The sequence below is a fragment of the Dermacentor variabilis genome, chromosome 6, assembly GCF_050947875.1.
Source record: "Dermacentor variabilis isolate Ectoservices chromosome 6, ASM5094787v1, whole genome shotgun sequence".
NCBI classification, from domain to species: Eukaryota; Metazoa; Arthropoda; class Arachnida; order Ixodida; family Ixodidae; genus Dermacentor; species Dermacentor variabilis.
Genome location: NC_134573.1, coordinates 24,769,149 through 24,791,115, shown reverse-complemented (window position 1 = coordinate 24,791,115; position 21,967 = coordinate 24,769,149). Strand labels below are relative to the sequence as shown.

Below are 21,967 nucleotides of genomic sequence, written 5' to 3'. Positions count from 1 at the left end.
GACGTTGTTGAAGGGAAGGACTGCTTCTCATTGAGAACGAGGAATATAGGTTTATTTACAGTATTTACATGCAGTTCATTAGTCTAGCATAACTGCGAGAGAGAGTACGTCAGTGTAACATGACTGCTTGAGAGAGTGTCTCTGTCTAACATGACTGCTTAAAAAAGTGTATCGAGCAACCGCACAACAGCCGTTTATAAACACTTGGTCCTCCCCCGATTCCAAGGTGGCGAAAACGTTCGTCCAGTCATCGTAAACACGCCGCCTCTCCGCGGGACGGTTTGCACACACACACGCACACACACACGCACACACACACACACACACACACACACACACACACACACACACACACACACACACACACACACACACACACACACACACACACACACACACACACACACACACACACACACACACTCACACACACACCGGTTCACGGTCCGAAACCGACATCACACGCATTTCGTAGAACTCGGAGCGGACCCTCGCAGTGCGCCCGGGTAGCCATTGTCTTGCGTCTTGGTCGGCGCGTGGGAAGGGGCCTCCGACGACGTTCCCGCGGCAACTCCCCCACTCATAGCCGATTAGATCCGCGTTGGTGGGTTCGGTAACAATAGTTGGCCCGCCGAACTCATTCAGTCACAATGGCGATTTAGTGACGCCGTGGCTAGAGGTTTGCGGCGGCACTCTAGGAAACGTTGACGCCCGTTGTCGCAACTGGCTGGCAACACTTGCTCTTCAGCTGGGCCGTTCTTACCAATATATATATATATATATATATATATATATATATATATATATATATATATATATATATATATATATATATATATATATATATATATATATATATATATATATATATATATATATTTATTTATTTTCATACACTGTCAATCCCTCATGGGAGTATAACAGGAAGGGCAAGTACATATGGTAGTATTTGCGAACAAAGAATATAAATAGGCTATATAATCATAAGTGTGTTATTGCAAAGGTTTTGGTTTCATTAAACAAAAGAATTAAGTAGTTCATCACAAATGGAATATTTCGGTACAATATACTATAACAAGGATGAATCTGAGAAAACAAGAAACCAAACAAGAAAAAGAAAAAGAACACCTGAAAGCACATGTGAAATAAAATACTTAATGAACACGACAAACAGGATGCAGTCATGCGTATGATGCATCATACAATAGGAACACTCATAGATTAAAGTGTTAGGCTATGAACAAACCTGACTATGTAAGTCAGAGCTGTAAGGCAAGGAGGTGTTCTTCCACTGAATTAGCAAATGTATCTAATCAGGGGCTGTTACTAATGGATTCACTCAGTTTATTCCACTCTCTTATCGCTAAAGGAAAGAATGAATTCTTAAAGCAATTGGCATGAAAAGAATGCTCACTGAGTGTTTGTGTGTTTTTATGCCGCGTTGGCCGTGTTTCATTTCTGGAGATGCATCTAGAGGTATCAATATTAAGCTTGTTGTGTAAGAGCTGGCATATAAGTTTAGAACGGGCTAGTACAGCTCGGTTTTGTACTGTTAGGATTACGGCTTTGTTAAGTAGTTGGGTGGGCGAGTCTGTTAATTTATGTTTATTGTATATATACCGTAGAGCTTTCCTTTGTGCACGTTCTAGTTTTTTAATTAGTTGTTTAGTGTGTGGCAACCAGATAACATTTGCGTACTCAAGGACTGACCTGACGAAAGTTTTGTAAGCCAGAAGTTTTGTATCGCGTGGTGCTATTCGGAGGTGTCTTCCAAGAAAGAAAAGGCGTTTCATTGTAGTTGCTGTAACATTATTTATATGGGAGTTCCATCTGAAGTCATGTGTTAACGATAATCCGAGGTGCTTGTGTTCATGAACTCGTATTAGTGGCACGTCGTTAACGGTATACATAAAGCTCGAGTTACTTTTTTTCTTGTGATTGAAAGAAAAGCAGATTTCTGAGCATTGATTGTCATCTGCCAGTTGGCAAACCAGTTAGACACAGCTTTCAAGTCGTTGTTTAATGTTATATGGTCATCATATGAGTTAATATTTCGATAAAGAATGCAGTCGTCTGCTAATAGCCTAATGTTTCCTGTGATTTTTGCGGGTAGGTCTATTAATAAAAATTAGAAATAAAAGGGGAGCCAGAACGCTTCCTTGGGGGACTCCCTATGCTACCCAGGCTATCTGGGAAATCTGTCCATTCACTTCCACAAACTGGGTACGGTTATTAAGATAGTCGCAAATCCAGTCACTTATGGGGCCTGTACCTAGTGCAGTCTGAAGTTTTCTTATGAGCTTTTTGTGTGATACCCGATCAAATGCCTTCGAGAAATCGAGTAGGATGAGATGTGTTTGTCTGTGTTGGTCGATATTAAATGATATGTCGTGGGTTAGTTCCAGTAGCTGAGTGATTGTAGAAAGGCCTCTGCGAAAGCCATGTAGATGTGGTGATATGATACTCTCCTTGTCTAAAAAAAGGTTATATGTTTTAGTATGATGTGTTCTAGAAGTTTGCACACGGTACTCGTGAGCGAAATCGGCCGAAAGTTGGACGAGTCGTCTTTGCAGCCTGACTTATATATTGGAGCAACTTTTGCAGATTTCCAATCCTGTGGAAGAACAGATGATGATAATGATTTGTTAAATATTATACAACGGTACTTCGTCATCCATTCTGCGTATCGTTTCAAGAAAGCGTTGGGTATTTTATCCGGGCCTGGCCCTTTTTTTGTGTCCAGGTTTAGAAGAAGGTTCAATACTCCGGCCTCCGTGACGGTGAGTGACGGTTAGTGTGCTGTTAACGGTGATGTCAATTTGGGGTTGTTTCCCATATATATACATACATATATATATATATATATATACATATATATATATATATATATATATATATATATATATAAATATATATATATATATATATATATATATCCCAAAGGTAAGAAGCTCTTGTAGCCCTTGTTGGTAGGGAGTGTGGTCGCTGAGCGACGAGCTTGCTTCTGTGGAAGAAGCAACTGCACTAATGCTCACAACACCATTTTTCTTAACGCGTCTACTTTCAATCCTTCGGGCGAAATAACTGACTCGGAGGACACATTCACCGTCCACACGCGAGCACAACATGCTACAACTTCGATAAGTGAGCGAGGGACATGTACATCCTTCTTTAGAGTGTTCACGTATTCGGGTTTTTTTAATCCACATCAAAAACCATCATGGGCGTGCGACGAGGCCACTGAAATGAACATTGCCATCTCCGCAGGCACATGTACTTCAGTGGAGACGGAAAATATTTCTCAACAATCGGATCAGAGTCGTCAAGTGGTGGTGGTCTGACATCGCTGCCGAGTGAAATTTGACCAGCCCTGCAGTCTAATGTTGCTCCCCACTCCCGTAAAGAGTAAATACCAAGAATTACATGATGTGTAGCCCGAGCGAGTACAGTAAATTCCTTTCGAAATGCCTTTTCATGAATGGTTACGTCAACTGAACACACTCCCACAGGACGTAACAGTTGACGGCCAACTCCGCGAAACGTGGTATTTCCGTCCCATGCAAACATCACTTTCGGTCCTAGGCAATTCTTGCAAGAGCGACACACCACAGACACGGAATCACCGGTATCTACAAAAGCCACAGTATTTACACCATCGACACAAACGCACACTTTGTTCTTTAACATCCCGACCTTCTTTAACATCATGCTGGAGGCATTTGAAAAAGTGACCGTCCCACGACATCACCTCCATCGGTCGCGCCTGCTAGTTTCCCAGCTGGGGCGCCGTAGGCGAGCGACGACGCGGAGATGGCGATCGATGTGTCCGGGTCGGCGGTGGAGTCAGGCTGCGGTCAGATGCTGGAAAGCCAGTCCTTGTAGCGTAGTCTTGAGGTAGCTGACGAAAAGGGGCAAATGGTTGCCAGGATGCAGCTTCTTGCATGTGGGGCGAATATGCGCGATCTCGCGGATAATGCTGTAGGCGACGGTTGCAGTACCTCGCGATGTTTCCCTGAGCGACGCAGCTGTAGCAAACAGGCGGCCCGCGATTTTCGTTGAAGTTCGGCACAGACCTCCAAGGCGTGTTCTGGACGGGAGACGCACGTCGTGGCTGTCTGTCGTGTCCACGTTCAAAAGTCGTAGGCTGCGGCTGGACTACGGTGTTGGTGTTCTGCGCATGGGTGTTGGAGACGGGATGGTCACCGTAGGCAGGTCGTGGCCAGGTTGCCGGCGCTTCGTAGTAGCGCTCTTTAAGGGAGCATTGGTGGCACACGCGGTTGTCATCTGGGCCTTGAAAATAAGCCAGCTCATCTTTTATAACTCGTCGTACTAAAGCCTGCAAGGTCATCACAGGCAGCTACATCCACATTTGCTACGTTGGTCACGTTATCCAGCTGGCCAAACTTGGGAAGAATGCGGCGAGTTTTAAGAGACTCGAACGTACGACAGTGACACCTTAAGTAGGAAGGGATAGTGAGGTCATCCTTAGAGATAAAAAAATTATATACATCGTCGGCAAGTCCCTTGAGTGGGTTTCCAGCCTTGTCCTCATCCGACAATACTTGCGTTCACAATTCTGCAAAGCTTCAGGACTTGCTCAATATAGGTAGTACTCGTCCTGAAAGTGTCTGCTCAACCATTTCCTTTTTCGAAAGTGGATCACCAAAGTCTTTCGTTATCTCTTCGACAAGGCTATATAAAGTTGTGAGCGAGCCCTTGTTATGGTCGAACCACATCAGGACAGTTATTGCAAGGAAAAAGACAACCTTAGAAATCTGCGCAGACGCGCTCCATCCATTGTGGCGGCTCACTGTCTGGTACTGTGTCAACCAGACTTGGACGCCCTCATTCGCTTTGCCTGAGAATGTGGTGGTTCTCGATGAGGTGTCCAGTAGCCAGCTTGGTCGAATGCTTTCTTCGGCGGTTTCCTCGCGAACGTCGCCTCCGTCCGAATCACTTATGTCAGCGTCTCCTGGTGGTAGCCCGGCCAACCGTTTGCTGCGTCGTAGGGGTAGTATAGCTCGGTCGTCCAGTGTGATCTACTTCCTACCTCCACCAAAATTGTTACAGCTGGGATAGGTTTATTTACAAGATGACAGATGGTTAGCGTGAAACAAGGGACAGGACGGTCATGCAAGGCTCACAGGTAGCGGCCAGCTCCACGTGCACACCACTACTTTCTCTTACTTCGGCTGCGTTGTGCAGCGTGACAATATGTATTTTTATTTTTATTTATTTTTTATATTTTGTGTTTATTCATAAGTTTCCCACTTTCCGTACAGAAAACCAGAAGGGTCAGGAAGAAAGGCGCTAGCATGCGCCTCACTAAGGCCCTTACACCTGTACAATCTGCGCTCCAGCGAAGCAATCAGGACAGCGTAAGAACGAGGAGGAAAGGAAAAGAAAGGGGAGGGGGATTGGAACAAGGAACTTATGAGGGAAGATCGAGAAAAAACTTGTGCACTACAAGCTAAGAAAAACAAGCACACGATGTGCAACCAGAAAAGCAGCATGAACAACACAGTTTGGGCGAAAAAAATTAAAATAAAAGAAAGTCACGATTTGCAGCAGTACGCATTTGGTAACAAACATAATAATCAGGAAACAAAAACAGGCATAAAACTTTACTATATCTTACATATAAAAAACGCTACAGTATTCATTTGGCTCAAACTGACATGAATAAGCATTTAAAACTCGCTTCGTAAAAACAGAGTTGGCACGAAAGTCACACAACACAACAACGAGCTATGTTCGGTTACATATATTTCTTTTATGCAATTTTATTGAAGGCGATCGCTTTATTAGGGTTGACCTTTCCTTGTTTTCATTTAGGAGCTTGGGAATATTAGACCTCAAGCTTCTCATCCCATAATTAGTTCTAATCTTAGGTGGTTTATAGTTAATCACACGAAAGTTGCGGTCTGTGGTCGTTTGAAGATAGAAAGACTCAAAATTTGCCCAGTTTTTTTAATTTGCGTGAGCATATAAAGTGAGAGCTTTATATCTATATATAATAAAGCGGTTTAGTTAACAAGCCAGAAGGTTGCACGATACATAGGCAGGTCTCTTTGCGAGGCGTTGACGATGCCCCTGACGCACACACCTGTCTTCTTCCCTACAACTTCCCCCCGCTAAAGAGGGTGGCATCCTGGTGACTCAAGGGGACGAGAGGACGACCAGGTGGTAGTAAGGTTTGAGTCTACACGGGCAGTGACTCAACCATCTCATTTCCCCGGCGCCTTAAGTCAGGGCACATCGTGAGATGCTCGACAACGTATTAACGGGAGGCGTCTGTTGCAGAACGCGCTAGTGACCGTAGTACTTGGCTAGGTGCCTAGAGAAAAATCCAGAGGTGGTGGAAGGTATCCATAGCCAGACTAAAGGGTCCGCCTGATATGAGCTGGTGGGTGGGTCATCATCGCGACAAAACTTTTGGTGCCATTGGTCTTCAGTCGTAAAAGAGTGGCTAGCTGGCGGCATTGCTCGGCGTATCTGGAAGCTTCAGTCGGTGGCGTGCACTCCGATGCGTCTGCTTGGTAGGGGAGAATCGTGTCAAAGGTGCAGGAAGGTTCACGGCCATATACGAGAAAGAATGTGGAAAAACCTGTCGTGGCCTGTGAAGCGCTGTTGCGTGCGTAGGTCACATATGGTAAAACGAGGTCTTATGATAAACGTATGGTAAAACGAATTGATGTGGTCGGACGCAATGTACACGGATAGCATATCGCCTAAAGTGCTATTCAATCGCTCAGTCATGCCGTTAGTCTGCGGGCGACAGGCAATAGTGGTGCGATGGGCAGTACAGCATGGAGTAAAGAGCACGTTATTACCTCGTAAAGAAAGACACATCCTGTCACTGAGGAGTTCCCGGGAAGCGCCGTGGCGAAGTACGAAGTGTTGCCAGAGGAAGGACGTAACGTCACGGGCTGTGGGGGTTGGTAGGGCAGCTGTTTCTGCACATCGTGTAAGGTGATCTACGGCTAAAACAATCCAGCGATTCCCAGCAGGTGTGTAGGGTAGAGGGCCGTAGAGGTCAATGCCGACGCGTTCGATTGGTCGAGAGGGGCACCGGATTGGCTGCAAGGGACCACAAGGACGGCGAGTAGGAGACTTGTGTTGTTGGTATTCTGAACATGAGCGGATGTACCTCTCTAGAAAACTGTACATCCCACGCCAATAAAAGCGAAAGTGGAGCCTGGTGTACGTTTTGAGGAGGCCAGAGTGCGAGCACTGTGGGTCGGCCCGGAAAGTGGAGCCCACATCGGCGCGGAAGTGGCGAGGGACGAAGAACAACCGCTTCCAGTCGTTTGGAGCGTAGCTGCGGCGTTACAACAGTCCATCCCGTACCGTAAAGTGAGAAGCTTGACGGCGGAGAGCACGGGAAGGCCGAGTAGCCGGGGAGTCAGATAAGCAATCAAAAAGAGCCGCAATCCACGGATCTTTGCACTGCTCCGTAGCCATAGCGACGGGCGCTGATGATGAAAACATCGAATCAATGGCAGAAGGGCAAGTCGTGTCACTTTACGTGGGGGAGGAAGAGAGAGCGTCCGCGTCGGTGTGTTTGCGGGCAGACCGATTAGACAATGCGCGTGTTGAAGTCTTGTAACCGGAGCGCCAAGCTGGCGAGGCTGCCTGATGGGTCTTTCAAGGTCGACCGCCTACCTAAGGCATGATGGTCGGTAACGACATCGAAAGCACGGCCGTGCAGGTATGGTAGAAATTTTGCAATGGCCGAAATGATAGTTAAGCACTCCTTTTCAGTTACGGAGTAATTAGATTCGGGCTTGGTTAGTGTCCTGCTGGCGTAGGCTACTAAATATTCACCGTATGCACTTTTGCGCTGAGCGAGGACAGCGCAAAGTCCTACGCCGCTGGTGTCCGCGTGAACTTCTGTGGGAGCAAAAAGTCTAAATGGCGCAGCATGGGTGGCGATGCGAGCAGAGGGCGCAATGTTGTAAACGCGTCGTCACAAGCGCAGCACCAGGTTGTAAGGCCGGTGTCGCCTCGCAGAAGTTGGGTTAACGGAGCAATAATACAAGCAAAATTCCTGATAAAACGATGAAAGTATGAGCAGAGCCTGATGAAGCTTCGACGTTTCTTCGGGGTCATTGGTTTCAGGAAATCGGTGACAGCGCGACGTTTAGCAGCATTGGGTAAAATGCCGTCTTTGGAAACCACGTGACTGAGTATCATTAATTGCTTGGCTCCACAGCCACATTTCTTCATATTAAGTTGGAAGCCTGCGTTAGTTAAGCGCTGCAAGACCATCTCGAGATGCCACAGATGAGAGGCGAAGTCAGGGAAAAAGAGGACGAAGTCATCGAAGTAACATGAGCACGTCTTCCATTTTAGCTCCATGGAGGAGGTTGTCCATCATGCGTTCAAAAGTAGCAGGAGCATTGCAAGGACCAAACGGCATAGCGTTAAATTCATACAGGCCATCTGGTGTTACGAAAGCTGTTTCAGGGCGACCGGCTCGTGCCATGGGTACTTGCCAATAGCCGGAACGTAAATCGAGCGAGGAAAAGTATTCCGCACCTTGCAAAGAATCCAGGGTGTCGTCAATAAGCTGCAAAGAATTTACGTCTCTGCGCGTTATCTTGTTAAGACAGTGGTGGTCAACGCGAAACCGGATGGACCCATCCTTTTGCTTCACAAGGACTGCAGGGGACGCCCAGGGACTTATAAGGTTGAAAAACACCGCGCTAAAGCATATCGCTGAGTTGGTCTTCAATAGCACGGCGCTCTGTGGGTGACACGCGATAAGGCCGCTGGCACGGTGGAGCGTGAGCGCCCGTATCGATCTCGCGGTAAGCCGTCGATGTGCGGCCCAAAGTCGCTTGTTGACAATCGAATGTAGAGGAGTACTTGCGAAGGCGGTTGAGGAGCTGGGAAGGTTGTGCGGAGCTCAGCTTGGTGTCCATACAACTGTCGAAGACGCCCGGTGGAGACAGGGGGCAGGCAGGGCAACAAGCCACTGTACTGATCTCGGAGTAGGTGCCATCAAGAGGAGCATCGAAGATGGTCGTAGAGTCGATGCGCTAAAGACGGCCAAGGCACTCATCGCGACGCAAAGGGAAGGGCGAGGCATAATCGTTGGAGACAACCATATGCATGAAGCTGTGAGGATAGCGAAAGGGAGAGAACATCGTTGATGAACAATTGATATGCGACGGCGTAATAAGAGCAGGGGAACAGGGCAGGCAGTTGAAATCGCACTTGAGTGCGGAGGTATCGTAGTGCCGTCAGCAACGAGCACCTTGGCACCGCAATCATCTGCATATCAAGTTGGGCGTCAGGAAGCGGCGAAAATTTCACTTTGGTGCGAGAACAGTCAATTACGGCCCTGTTATCGGAAAGGAAATCGCACCCCAAGATTATGTCATATGAGCATGAAGACATAACAACAAATTCGACTTTGTACGCCAGTCATTGAATGGGGATGCGGGTAGTACATGCAGCAACAGGGGTAATGTGCTGTGCGCTTGCTGTACGGATCTACAGGGCAGACAAGGGTGTCATTACTTTTCTGAGCGAGCGACAAAGTTCTTTGGTAGCGGAAACGGTGGCTCCTGTGTCGACTGGCGCAAGTGCAAAAATTCTATGTACACATGCTTCAATATCGTTCGTCGGAGAATAGCGAGGCCTTGTGCTGTTCGACACAGACGCAGTTCTTGCCTAGGAAACTGCGGCGGCTAGTTTTCCTGTTCTGTGGGAGTCGGACGACGACGCATTGGCGAAAGCGAACGGCGTCGGGGAGATGGCGAGTGGCGCTCGTGGGCAGGGTGGCCGGTGCGTAGATGAGTCGGACATGATTCACGAGGGGACGAGAAGAACGGAACTGCAGGGGAGTATGATGGCGCAAGTTGGTCAGCTCGCGGAAGCCATGAGCGACGGAGACAGAACCGTGCGATATAACCAGCGATACCAAAATAGAAACGTATTGGGCGGTTGTCGGGAGTGCGCCATGGTCCAGTGTTGGCTGCTATCCTGGTGGGAAACTCGGGCGAGCATAACCGTACAGCGGGCTGTGGTGGAGTGAACGTCGGTAGCACGGTCTGTGCTACAACTTCAGCGTATGTCAGAGGTGGAGGCGCCGGTGGCTGTGCACGCGGTGACGGAATACCTCAGATACTTGCTCCTGTCGCAGGTTTGGAGTCAAAGATAGCGCATAGCTTAGAACGGCGGTGAGCAGAGACAGCTGCCAAAAAAATTCGGTGGGGATGAACATGATCTCACAGAGCAGGGGCCGTAGTCATGCACTGCAGCTAAGCTCGAAACAGAGACATCCTGCATGGAAGAACGCCGGGTCAGTAGACGTCTGCGGAGTTCATCGTAACGCTGACAAAAATCAACGACTTCAACGATGGTCTGCGGGTTCTTCGATAGGGTCATCTGAAAGGCGTCGTCTTCGATGCCCTTCAAAATATGACGGATCTTATCGGATTCCACCATTGATGCGTTGACGCGCTTGCAAAGGTCGACGACGTCTTCTATGTAGTTGGTGAAGTTCTCACCGTGCTGCTGGGAACGGTTGCGCAAGCGCTTTTCGGCACGAAGCTTTCGCACCGTGGGTCGACAGAAGACTTGCGTGAAGATTGTCTTGGAGTCCGACCAGGTGTGAAGGTCAGATTCTTGGTTGCGGAACCACACGTTCGCGACGCCCGTGAGGTAGAAGACCACGTTGTTGAACTTATGAGCATCGTACCATTGGTTGTGGGCACTCACGCGTTCATAGTATGAGAGGCAGTCTTCGACATCATTTTCGTTGGAGCCGCTGAAGATGGCTGGACCCCGTTGATGCAGTGAGCCGGAACAGAGAAGGGTGGGCGAGACCGGTGGTGGTGCTTGGGTTACGTCTTCACGCATGATGGGATACAACTTCCGACTGCCGGGTCCTACAGTTGGAGAAACCCTAGTCGTTGTCATCATCATCGTCATCATGATAATCATCATAATAATCTTCATCCCATTTTATGTCCACTGCAAGACGAAGATCTCTCCCCGCGATCTCCAATTACCCCTGTCTTGCGCCTGCGCCAGCGGATTCCAACTAGCACCCGCAAATTTCCTAATTTCGTCGCACCACTTAGTCTTTTGTCATTTTCTACTGCGCTTCCGTTCTCTTGATACCCATTCTGTCACCCTAATGGTCCAACAGTTTTCTACTGTACTCATTACATGACCTTCCCAGCGCCATTTTTTTCTGTTCATGTCAATTGGATTGTCGTGTATACCTATTTGCTCTCTGATCAAACCCCTCTCTTTCTGTCTCTTAAAGTTATGCCTAGCATTCTTCGATCCATCGCTCTTTACGCCGTCCTTAATTTGTTCTCAAGTTTCTTTCTCTCTGGCCCCTATGTCAGCACCGCTAAAATGCACTGATGGTGTACCTTCCTTTTCAATGATAACGGTAATATTCCAGTCAGGAGCTCACGATGTCTGCCGTATGCGACCCGACTCATTTTTATTCTTCTCTGAATTTCCTTCTCATAGTCAGGGTTAGGAATGGTCAGGGATTACGAGAAAGCGTTTCATTTTGTCGAAACCGTAGCAGTCATGGAGCCATTACGGAATTATGGCCGTATGTAAAAATACTGACAGCTATGTATAGCGGCTCCACAGCCACCGTAGTCCTCCATAAAGAAAGCAACAAAATCCCATTAAAGGAAGGCGTCAGGCAGGGAAATACGCTCTCTCCAATGCTATTCACCGCTTGTCTACAGCAGGTATTCAGAGACCTGGATTGGGAAGAATTGGGGATAAAAGGTAATGGAGAATACCTTAGTAACTTGAGATTGGCTGATGATATTGCCTTGCTTAGTAACTCAGGGGACCAATGGCAATAAATGCTCACTGACCTGGAGAGGCAAAGCAGAAGAGTGGGTCTAAAAATTATTCTGCAGAAAACTAAAATAATGTTTAACAGTCTCAGACGAAAACGGCAGTTTACGATAGGTAGCGAGGCACTAGAAGTGGTAAGGGAATATATCTACTTCGGACAGGTAGTGACCGCGGATCCGGATCATGAGGCTGAAATAATCAGAAGAATAATAATCGGCTGGGGTGCGTTTGGCAGGCATTCTCAGATCATGAACAGCAGGTTGCCATTATCACTCAAGAGAAAAGTGTATATAAGCTGTGTCTGACCAGTACTCACGTACGGGACACAAACCTGGAGGCTTATGAAAAGGGTTCTACTTAAGTTGAGGGCGACGCAACCAGCCATGGAACGGAGAATGATAGGTGTAACGTTAAGGGATAAGAAAAGAGCAGATTGGGTGAGGGAACAAAGTCGAGGTAATGACATCTCAGTTGATATCAAGAAAAAGAAATGGGCATGGGCAGGACATGTAATGAGGAGGGAAGATAACCGATGGTCATTAAGGGTTACGGACTGGATTCCAAGGGACGGGAAGCGTAGCAGGGAGCGGCAGAGGGTTAGGTGGGCGGGTGAGATTAAGTGCTTTAGCAGGGACGACATGGCCTCAATTAGTACATGACCGGGGTAGTTGGAGAAGTATGGGAGAGGCCTTTGACCTGCAGTGGGCGTAACCAGGCTGATGACGATGATGAGTCAGGGTTCCCTGTGATTAGTTCTTCTAGGTAAACGTACTCCCTCACAGACTCTAGGGGCTGACTGGCGATCCTGAATTCTTGTTCCCTGGCCCGGTTGTTCATCATTATCTTTGTCTTCTGCATATTAATCTTCAGCCCCACTCTTACACTCCCTCAGTTAAGGTCCTCACTCATTTGTTGTAACTCGTCTGCGGTGTTGCTGAATAGAACAATGTCATCGGAAAACCGAAGGTTGCTGAGGTATTTGCCGCCGATCCTTACTCCCAAAGCTTCCCAGTTTAATAGCTTGAATATTTCTTCAAAGCACGAAGTAAATAGTATTCGAGATATTGTATCTCCTTGTCTGACTCCTTTCTTCATAGGTAGGTGGCTTCCTACTTTTCGTGTGTAGAATTAAGGTGACTGTGGGATCTCTGTAGATATTGTACAAGGTATTCACGTAAGCTGTCTGTGCTCCTTGATTACGCAATGCCTCCTAACAACCTAGTAACCTCCGCCGAATATGTAAAGCGGTTTAACAAGCCAGAACTTCGCACGATATACAGGCAGGTCTGTTGATAAAGTCTCGGGCACCGAGTGCGCGTGCTCTGTTTTCGAGCAAGGCGTTGGCGATGCACCGGACGCGCACGCCTGTCTTCTTCGCTACAATATGTATAACTTAATATAGGACAATCCAAAATGTATGCACAGAAACGTAAGCAAGGTATTCTCATCAGGAATCTCGAAGATATAGTAAAAGCAACGGAATAATTCTGTTGTGACCTGCACAGTATCCAGAGCAGCCACGATACTTCCATGCCAAGAAACAATGAACTTCTTGTGTGCGCGTCCTTCGTGTTTCGCTGGTACCCCTTCTTTTTCAAGTTCATCATGCACCAACTGCCCTAAGCGCTTGCACTAATGCAATGAACAGGTTGCAGGCGCTCCTTCTGTAACTAGCGATGAAGTTAGAATGCCTTGCAAGATATGAAACGGGGAAAATCGGTCGGAGATGATGAAGCAACGGTTGATTTATTCAACCGTTGCTTCAACATGTTTGAAAATGTGACGGTACTTAATACGAACTGTCTATGTCTGTTCAAAAGGGGCCAGAGAACTAAGAATGCCAATATTATACTAATCCACAAAAAGGGACACGTTAAAGAATACAAAAACTACAGGCCCATTAGCTGACTTCCAGTATTATATCAAATATCCACCAATATAATTTTCTATAAAGCAAACGCTACACTGGACTTTATTCAATCAAGTGTACAGGCTGTCTTCAGGAAGGAATACTCTATAATAGGTCACATCCATGTCATCAATAAGGCAATCGAGAAATTCAGAGTACACTCAGCCTGTCCATGTTGTCACGTAGTAGTGATGGTGAAGACGGGAGCACAACTGTGAATGACGAAAGCATGCGCGTCCTGCGCTGAGCGATAACATTCGCTAGAGGGTGAAATTAGGTCACCCGATAAACAAGTACACGTATCCATATGGCTTTCTTAGACTACGAAGAGGCATTTGATTGAGCAGAGATACCAGCAGTCATAGAGGCATTACGTAATCAGGGAGTACAGGCCACTTGCGTAAATATATCTGAAAATATTTACAAATTCCACTGCTAACCTTAATTCTCCAGAAGAAAAGTACGAAGATACCTATGAAGAAAGGGGTTAGACACGGAGACACAATCTCTCCAATGCCATTCACAGCGTGCTTGGAAGAACTATTGAAGCTACTAGATTGGGAAGGCTAAAGAGTGAGGATCAATAGCGAAAATGTCGGCGAAGTTCGGTTTGCAGATGACATTCTCCTGTTGAGCAATACTGGGTCCAAGAGTGTAAGAGTGGGGTCGAAGATTAATATGCCGAAGACAAAGACAATGAACAATAGCCGAGAAAGGGAAGAAGAGTCCAGGGTTGTGAGTCAGCCTCTAGAGTCTGTGAATGAGTACGTTTACTTGTGTACATTACTCGCAGGGGACACTGATCATGAGAAGGAAACTTAAAGAAGAATAAAAATGGGTTGGAGCGCATGCGGCAGACATTTTTAATTCCTAACTGGAAGCTTACCATTATCGTTGAAACGGAAGGTGCAGCACCAATAAATGCATCAGTGCATTTTATTGGTGCTGACATATGGGGCAGAAATTTGGATACTGACAAAGAAGCTCGAAAAGAAGTTACGGACCGCGCAAAACGCGACGGAATGAAGAATGTTATATATAGAGAGAGAGAAAGGCAAAGGAAAGACAGGGAGGTTAAATAGAGATTATGTCCGCTTGGCTACTCTGTACTGGGGAGGGGCAAGGGAATGCGATAGGGGAGAGAGAGAAGGATTTAAAAAAGAAGAAAAAAACTACACACACACGCACGTACACACAAACTGTTTCTGTGGGCACTGTCACGCAGCCCGCAAAGGCGTTCCTAGTTTTATGCAGTGTGACCGTACAATCCTGCGTCACACAGTCAAATCACAATCTGTCAGAAAGTTCAGTGCCTTTTAAATACCGCAGCAGCGTCTCATAGCCGATCACGCTGATGTTCGCCTAGGCCAGTATCCAAGGATCTTGTTTTCTGTCATTGAGCGCTTGTCCAGTTTGTCTTGGGTGGCTGAGAGGACTGCTCCTTGCGGGTCGAAACGAGAGCACTGACAAAGAAGGAGCGCGATTGTTGAATTGCACCCGCAGAAGTCACAAAGTGGGCTGTTGGACATTCTGATAAGAAAGGAGTACGCATTTGAATATGCTATTCCAAGCCATAGACGAACTAGAAGGGTGCAATTGCTTCGTGGAAGCTCGGGCGGAATACGGAGTTGTAAATTAGGGTCCAGGGTATGAAGGTGTGCACTTGTGAAGTCGGATGAATTCCACTGAGCTAATGTGAGGTCGTGTGCAAGTACGGCAAGTTTTTTCGCTGCGTCGGCTCTCGAAAGAGGAATGGCAACGCAGTTGACGCCGTCATGAGCAGATGGGGCAGCTGCGTCTGCTCGATCATTGCCATGTATGCCACAGTGACTAGGAAACCGCTGATGTATTATATCGTGTCCTTCGTCAGCTATGCGATGGTGTACTTCTCTGATCTCTGCGACGAGCTGTTCATGTGATCCATGGCGCAGTGCTGAGAGTACACTATGTAGGGCTGCCTTGGAATCACAGAACACTGACCATGCATGGAGTGGTTCCTCCTGGATGAAATGAAGAGCCGCTTGCAAGGCTACCAGTTCAGCAGCTGTCGTTCATGATGCATGTGACGTTTTTAGCTGTATTTTGGCGGATCTTGTTGGTATCATCACAGCAGCAGCTGAACTTGAAGATGTGACTGAGCCATCGATGTGAACGTGTACGCGGCCACTGTGCACCTCATGTAAATGTTCTAATGTGGCCTGCTTCAGGGCGAACGAGGGCATGTTAGCCTTCTTCGTGATTCCTGGGATGGTGAGGCGTATTTCAGGTCTGTTAGACATAACGAAGAATGTTAGACGTAACGTTAAGACACAGGAAGAGAGCGGTGTAAATCAGAGAGTAAACGGGGATGGCCGATATTTTAATTGACATTAAGACAAACAAAAATGGAACTGGGCCGGTTGTGTAACGCGTAGGTCAGATAACCGGTGGACCATTAGGGTTACAGTGACGAGAAGCGAAGCGCTTTCGTGCACGGCAAGAGAAGGTGGCGCAACGAAACTGTGCAATTCGCAAGCGCTAGTTTGAATCGGTTGGCGCAAGACAAGGCTGACAGGAGATCGCAGGCCATAAAAGTGGACATAAAAGGCTGATGATGGTGATGATGTTATTACTATGAGAGTATCGTTGCCGTAGAGCCACACTGTTGATTCCCCCTAGAAACTGCGGTATGTTACATACAGGTCCTTGAGAAAGTGCTCTCTATTTAGTTAGAAAACTTCAGTGCAAACATAGCGTTGGTACACAATGTTCAATGTCATCATTGCTCACGCTCAATAATCTCGTTGGACGCCCTATGGCTCTGCTGCGGTGTCTTCTACTGCGCTCCCCTGACGTTACGTGTCACTGAGGTCCATTGCCTTGCCCTTAAAATCAGTGGCGGACCTTGGCAAGGATTTGCTTCAGCGCGTAAGGAAAAACCTGGCACAGTATTGAGAAACACAGACTGGCAAACAAAAACAAAAATAGAGGAAGAAAAGTATCAGTTTAACCTGAAAGGGAAAGCATTGGTAGCGATAGCAAATTATTAGAGAACTACAGGAAGCAAGGTTCGTTGATATATCGCGTGTATAAATTGCAGTAAGAGTTCCCATCCTTATTAGATTAAGAAGCACGGTGTCTCTTTAGCAGTCACAGACCAATTAATAATGAGACCTTGCTACTGCGACATAGTTTAGTGTTAAATCATCAATTGCAGCTTCTATGGAAGCTCTTGTTTATGACTGGGCGGCGCATAAATAGAGCATCCCCATGTGGCACGTACTTCTCTCGTCGCTGCCAGCCGTCAAGGACGCGCTGCGAAGCGGCAAACGTTATGTTGCTCGAGCTACGTTGAAAATGGACAACTACTGACGACAAAAAAAATAATAAAAACATTGCAATGATGTTTCACTTCGTGAACGCGCGTGACACGCAAGGGTATGAGCGCCATATCGCACACGACGCTATCGTCCCTCGGTGCGCCTAAGCGCCTACGCTGACCGCATCGCAGATCGTATTTAAGACAGGGCTTGCTCAGCCGCGTCATACGCAGCAGCAGCCGGAGATAACAACCCCATGTAAACATTCGCTTGCTAACTAAATAAATTAGCTTGGTATTGGCGCGCACGGGCAAACATAAATACTTCACGCTCGACCACCGCGGACACACGCTGTCAAAACGCTAGCGTGAAGAATCGCGACAGCAGCAGCGGGAGAAGTGACACTTCGACGCAGACTGAGGATTGCGAACACAGCGCACGCAATGCTACGAGCCGTCGGCCGACCTGGACTGTGCCCCCAAAGTCGATCGGTTTCAAGAAAACGCCTGTGCCACCGTGCGCGGCCGAAGTACAACGCCCCGCCTCCCTCCACTGCACCGGTGTCACGCGCGCGGCGGAACACTGCGCGCTTGCTCCCTTGGGCACGCGAGATTGAGCCGCCATGGGCGGCTCACCCTCGCACGCTTTCACTCGCGCACACAGCGTACGTCGATCGAGGACGATGCTATGCCAGTACGTCTGTACCGCAAACAATACCGGTAGCCAGAAGAGGTCAACCCGTCGCGCCTACCTTCGTCCTGCGCGACGCTTCGGCCCGTTTGTTCTTCCCGTTTTCGGTCAACGTTGGCTGCACTTTCTTCCAGGTGGCGATACTTTGCCGTGCGCTCACGCCCTTTCGTACGTTGCCCTGCGCGCGATTTTCTTCCCTCCAGACGCCTTCATCGTGCGCTTGCTTCGCGGCTTCACGCAGGCACCACCGATTTTAAGAGCTGGACAGTTACGCTTGCGTGTACAACTGACGCTCCGCAATTACAGACTCCTTAGTAGCTGCGATTCCGTTTAGATGACCGATTAAGCAGAACGTGTTGCCCTCCATAGTAGCCAGGATAAACCACATTTAAAAGCGAGATTATCCGGCAAAATGTCTCAAGATGAGGTAGGACGGTCGAGCCCACGCATCGCCCGACTTGAGGAGAGGATCCACTAACCTCCTCTTCTCCTCCTTGCTCTTCCTCCTCCCGGCTTTCGAGCCGATCTCCCCTGTTGCGCGCCCGATTAGACTTCTTAAATCCACCCCACCCCCTTCCCTGGGCACGTCCGAGAAGACGCAGCCGCATCAAGCTGCCATTCTTTTCACCCTGGCACGCTTTCTCTCGCACCTGCACTATGCGGTGCGCGACCATGACCGTACTTGTACTTTATACAGAAAATCCCAGACTCGCCAATGCTCACGTCCATCTGGAGTGTCCATATAGTTGAATAAAACAAGAACACAAGCACAAAAGGTCCACAGGGCTGTGGTCTTCAAGGCTTTTAAAACTGTCGTTTTACCTTCCTAGTCAAATTTTCGTCGCTGCGATTTTTTTTTCTTATGCAATGAAGGATAACAGTGTCTAAACCTCAGCAAGCTCAAATTTTTGCCTTGAAGACAGGTCTCGATTCATTATTCAGATAATTTTCATACATTTAGCAAAAAAACGCTAAAACACATCAGGACTAAGTGGACAGGTGATACAGAACAGGTGATACGCACACGAGAGCCAATTCAAAGCTACTACTTCATTCGTAAACAACAAATATTGGCTCTTTTACTGCTGTGATAAGTATGAATGTTCACAAATTACCCAAATTTTCTTTCTGACTTCCCTACTTTAACCTTGAGGTAAGCTTTAACCACGTATCATCTACAGGTATAGAGAGCCCTACATTTTACGAGATCGTATCTCACCCTAATATATAATTATCAAATCTTCTTACAAATTCTTTCAATAATATTTTTCTTTACACTCCTCTGTGAAATATGTTGGTAGAATTCTCTCTCCCATTGCCGGGTAGCATGTCAATAATCCTATGAACCCCGGCAAAGAAAAAAAAAGCACAACACCCTTCCTTAAGTTCTCTTTCTCTCTCCTCTACAGAAACAAGAAAAAGATGCAGGAAGAACCCATCTACATGATACCAATGGGGAGATGACCTTCAGTGCTGCCTGCAATCAAGAGTGTCACGAAGTGCCAGGACAGTGCGGGGCAAGTCATCACACAGAGACTGTACACCAGGGCACGCGGCACGAAGAACTGTGGTGGCAGTCAGTGCAAGTTTTACATGCCATACAGGGCAACCATCGGCACTCGCTTGAGGTGTATTGGTGGCGTCCAGGAACGTGATGAGGGGCTCTCTGAGCTGTGATTGTGGTTCTTCAGGAAATTCTCCTAGAAATGCCTCTGAAAGTTTTCTTTCAGGCTGAAGCACACTCTGGACACTTGCTCGTTTCTGAGGGTGAAGAAAATAACAGGCGTTTTCGATGTGTTAACGTATCCAAGTGAAAATCTTAGGCTTATTAGCTCTCTGGTTAACGATTAATGTTCATGGAAGCTAACACAAAGCGCCAGAATAATCGCATAAAAAATTTCGTAGCACTTCCTGACAGACGTGCGCCACTAAGATCGGTAACATATTGAAGACTTCTGGCCAGCCATTTGACAACGCTATCACGTGACATGTTGCATGGCGCGCTAAACCAGTCCGCGCACATAGAGCTGTGAACAAGAGCAGTGGACGAGTGCTTGGCTGAGAGCCAGCCGCAGTAGCGTGGCTCTTAACGCAGAAATTAGGACACATTTGATGTATACGAAAATCTGTATCCATTCACTTTAACAAGCTCTTCTCATTGCGTTCATGAAGCCCGCGTTGCCGTAGAAACATGTGAAATTTACGCAGCTTTCGTGCGTCGTCTCGCAAACCAGACAATATTGCGAGTACACGCGTTGCGCCTGACGGTGGCCCCCGTCCATCGGACGTCCTCTTCGCGTTGGCAGAAGTATTGGCAGCATAAACATGGAGAACGAGCAGAATGAAACAATGTTACCTTCTAGGTCCGCAAATTTATTTTAGATTAGATCGTTCGCCTAGGTGACTCTGGAATTTCTAAAGCTAATTGTAAACCGGGAAGAGAGGTATAAATAACGAGCTTGGTGACACAAGCCACTCGGTCCTCGCGGAGAGCATGCTGGTAAATTCCATCCGCACATTTTGATGCATGGGTAAAGTACAAGACTACAATCGGAAAAGATTTCAGCCTTCATTTCACGCGTGCCTGGGGTGCTGATATTTGGTGGGCCCTGGTAAGTGACCTAACGATCAATTCATCGCAAATAGGCTTAGTCTACGGCAAGCATAGATGTGGTGACGCCATCGACCTGGTGCGCACATATTTGAGTTCCGTTTTACAACCAAGTAACACGGCATCGGTTCGACAATATGCCAGCCTAGTTTTACTTCCTTTCAGTGCAATGTCCTGCAGATCAGTATTCTTTTTTTTTGCTGAGTTTTGATGGTGGTCATGCCTTTGACAGATTGCGCTACGGAATTGTGTGTGACGATGGATGCTGCATTACGGCAGGCGTGTTTATTAGTTTCCCGTAAAATATGCGCGTTGCTTGGAATAAAGTGGTCCACCTACGTCAAAAAATAATTTTGTTGAACTTGGTGACGTCGTATGCGGTGTCTCCCAGAAGCAGAAGTTCTCCAATCAACTAGCACTCGATTGCGCAGTTTATAGCACCCGTGAAATTCGTCTACTGCTTAGCCGTATCGGCGTGAATGACTTAAAATAATGCAACCGGCTGCAAACACTTCAAAGGCTGCAACACAGAAACGTTCCTAACGCACTACATAGCGAACTTGTTGAGCTAGTTTTGCTAACTTTTCAGGGATCATTGTCGTGGTCGTGACAGGGTACGTTGTAACAATAATTACAGTGTCCTGGACGCAGATATCGTGCTTGATTACGACTATGTGTGAAGCCGAAAAGCAGTGCTTGACAAATTTAGGACAAGTATTCTAGAAAAAGACCTGGACTTCGGCATTTCTAATATATATATATATATATATATATATATATATATATATATATATATATATATATATATATATATATATATATATATATCTATATATATATATTGAACTCAGTTACATAGAAATAAATGAATGCAAACACTTGTTTATTTATTTATTATTATTATTTGAAAAATTTTGTCGGCCTTATACAGGCCATTACAGGGAGTGGACGGGTCGGTACACGTAGGTGTACAATGTATCAACTATACATCAGTAATCATAACCGATAGAACAGCAATCTATACAACAACCTATACAACCGATAACAAACAAATCGTAAGCCTCATAAGCAAGCATAAAACATAAGTAGACATAATATACCCAAGTATTACACATCAATGTAATATAGCATAAGAAGGTATTCTTCTACCCTCTCCATAAATTTCTCTACGCTATCCGTGCCAATAATTTCCCGGGGCAAACCGTTGAATATTTCAATGGTAGCAAGAAAAAATGAAAATTTGAACGTGTTGCAGCGTGTGACGTATTGCCTGATACGTTTATCATGACACTTTCTACGGGAATGACGATATGGTAGTTTCAAGTGGACATGTTTATCTATTTTTATGCGATCATGATAAAGCAAAAAAGGAACTTGATTTCTGCCACACGCCGCCGACAAGGTAGTGTAGGAATGCCTGCGGCATTTGGAAGAGCAGTGACGGTGTTCTGACGGGAATATCTTGAATACCCTTATGAAAATAACTGTTGAAATGTTGTTGGCATAATGTTGGCGAGTTCTTGACTCAATAGCCTTTCAACAATGCCTCAATAAATATTGCAACTACAGAGCAAACATTCAACACTAAGTTGTTGGGTAGTTCACAACAAA

General features: G+C 46.7%; 1 protein-coding gene across 6 annotated transcripts in view; it reads left to right on the top strand.

Moving 5' to 3' along the window:
* The window catches only part of LOC142584689 (uncharacterized), a 132,279-nt gene extending 111,042 nt beyond the window's left edge, over nucleotides 1–21,237 (top strand). For all 6 annotated transcript variants that reach the window (XM_075694884.1, XM_075694882.1, XM_075694879.1 and 3 more), the window contains one exon: nucleotides 19,155–21,237. In XM_075694884.1, coding sequence (XP_075550999.1) covers nucleotides 19,155–19,209 — 55 coding nt within the window. In that variant the 3' untranslated portion in view covers nucleotides 19,210–21,237. The remainder of the gene's footprint in view (nucleotides 1–19,154) is intronic.
* Nucleotides 21,238–21,967: the final 730 nt, after the last annotated feature.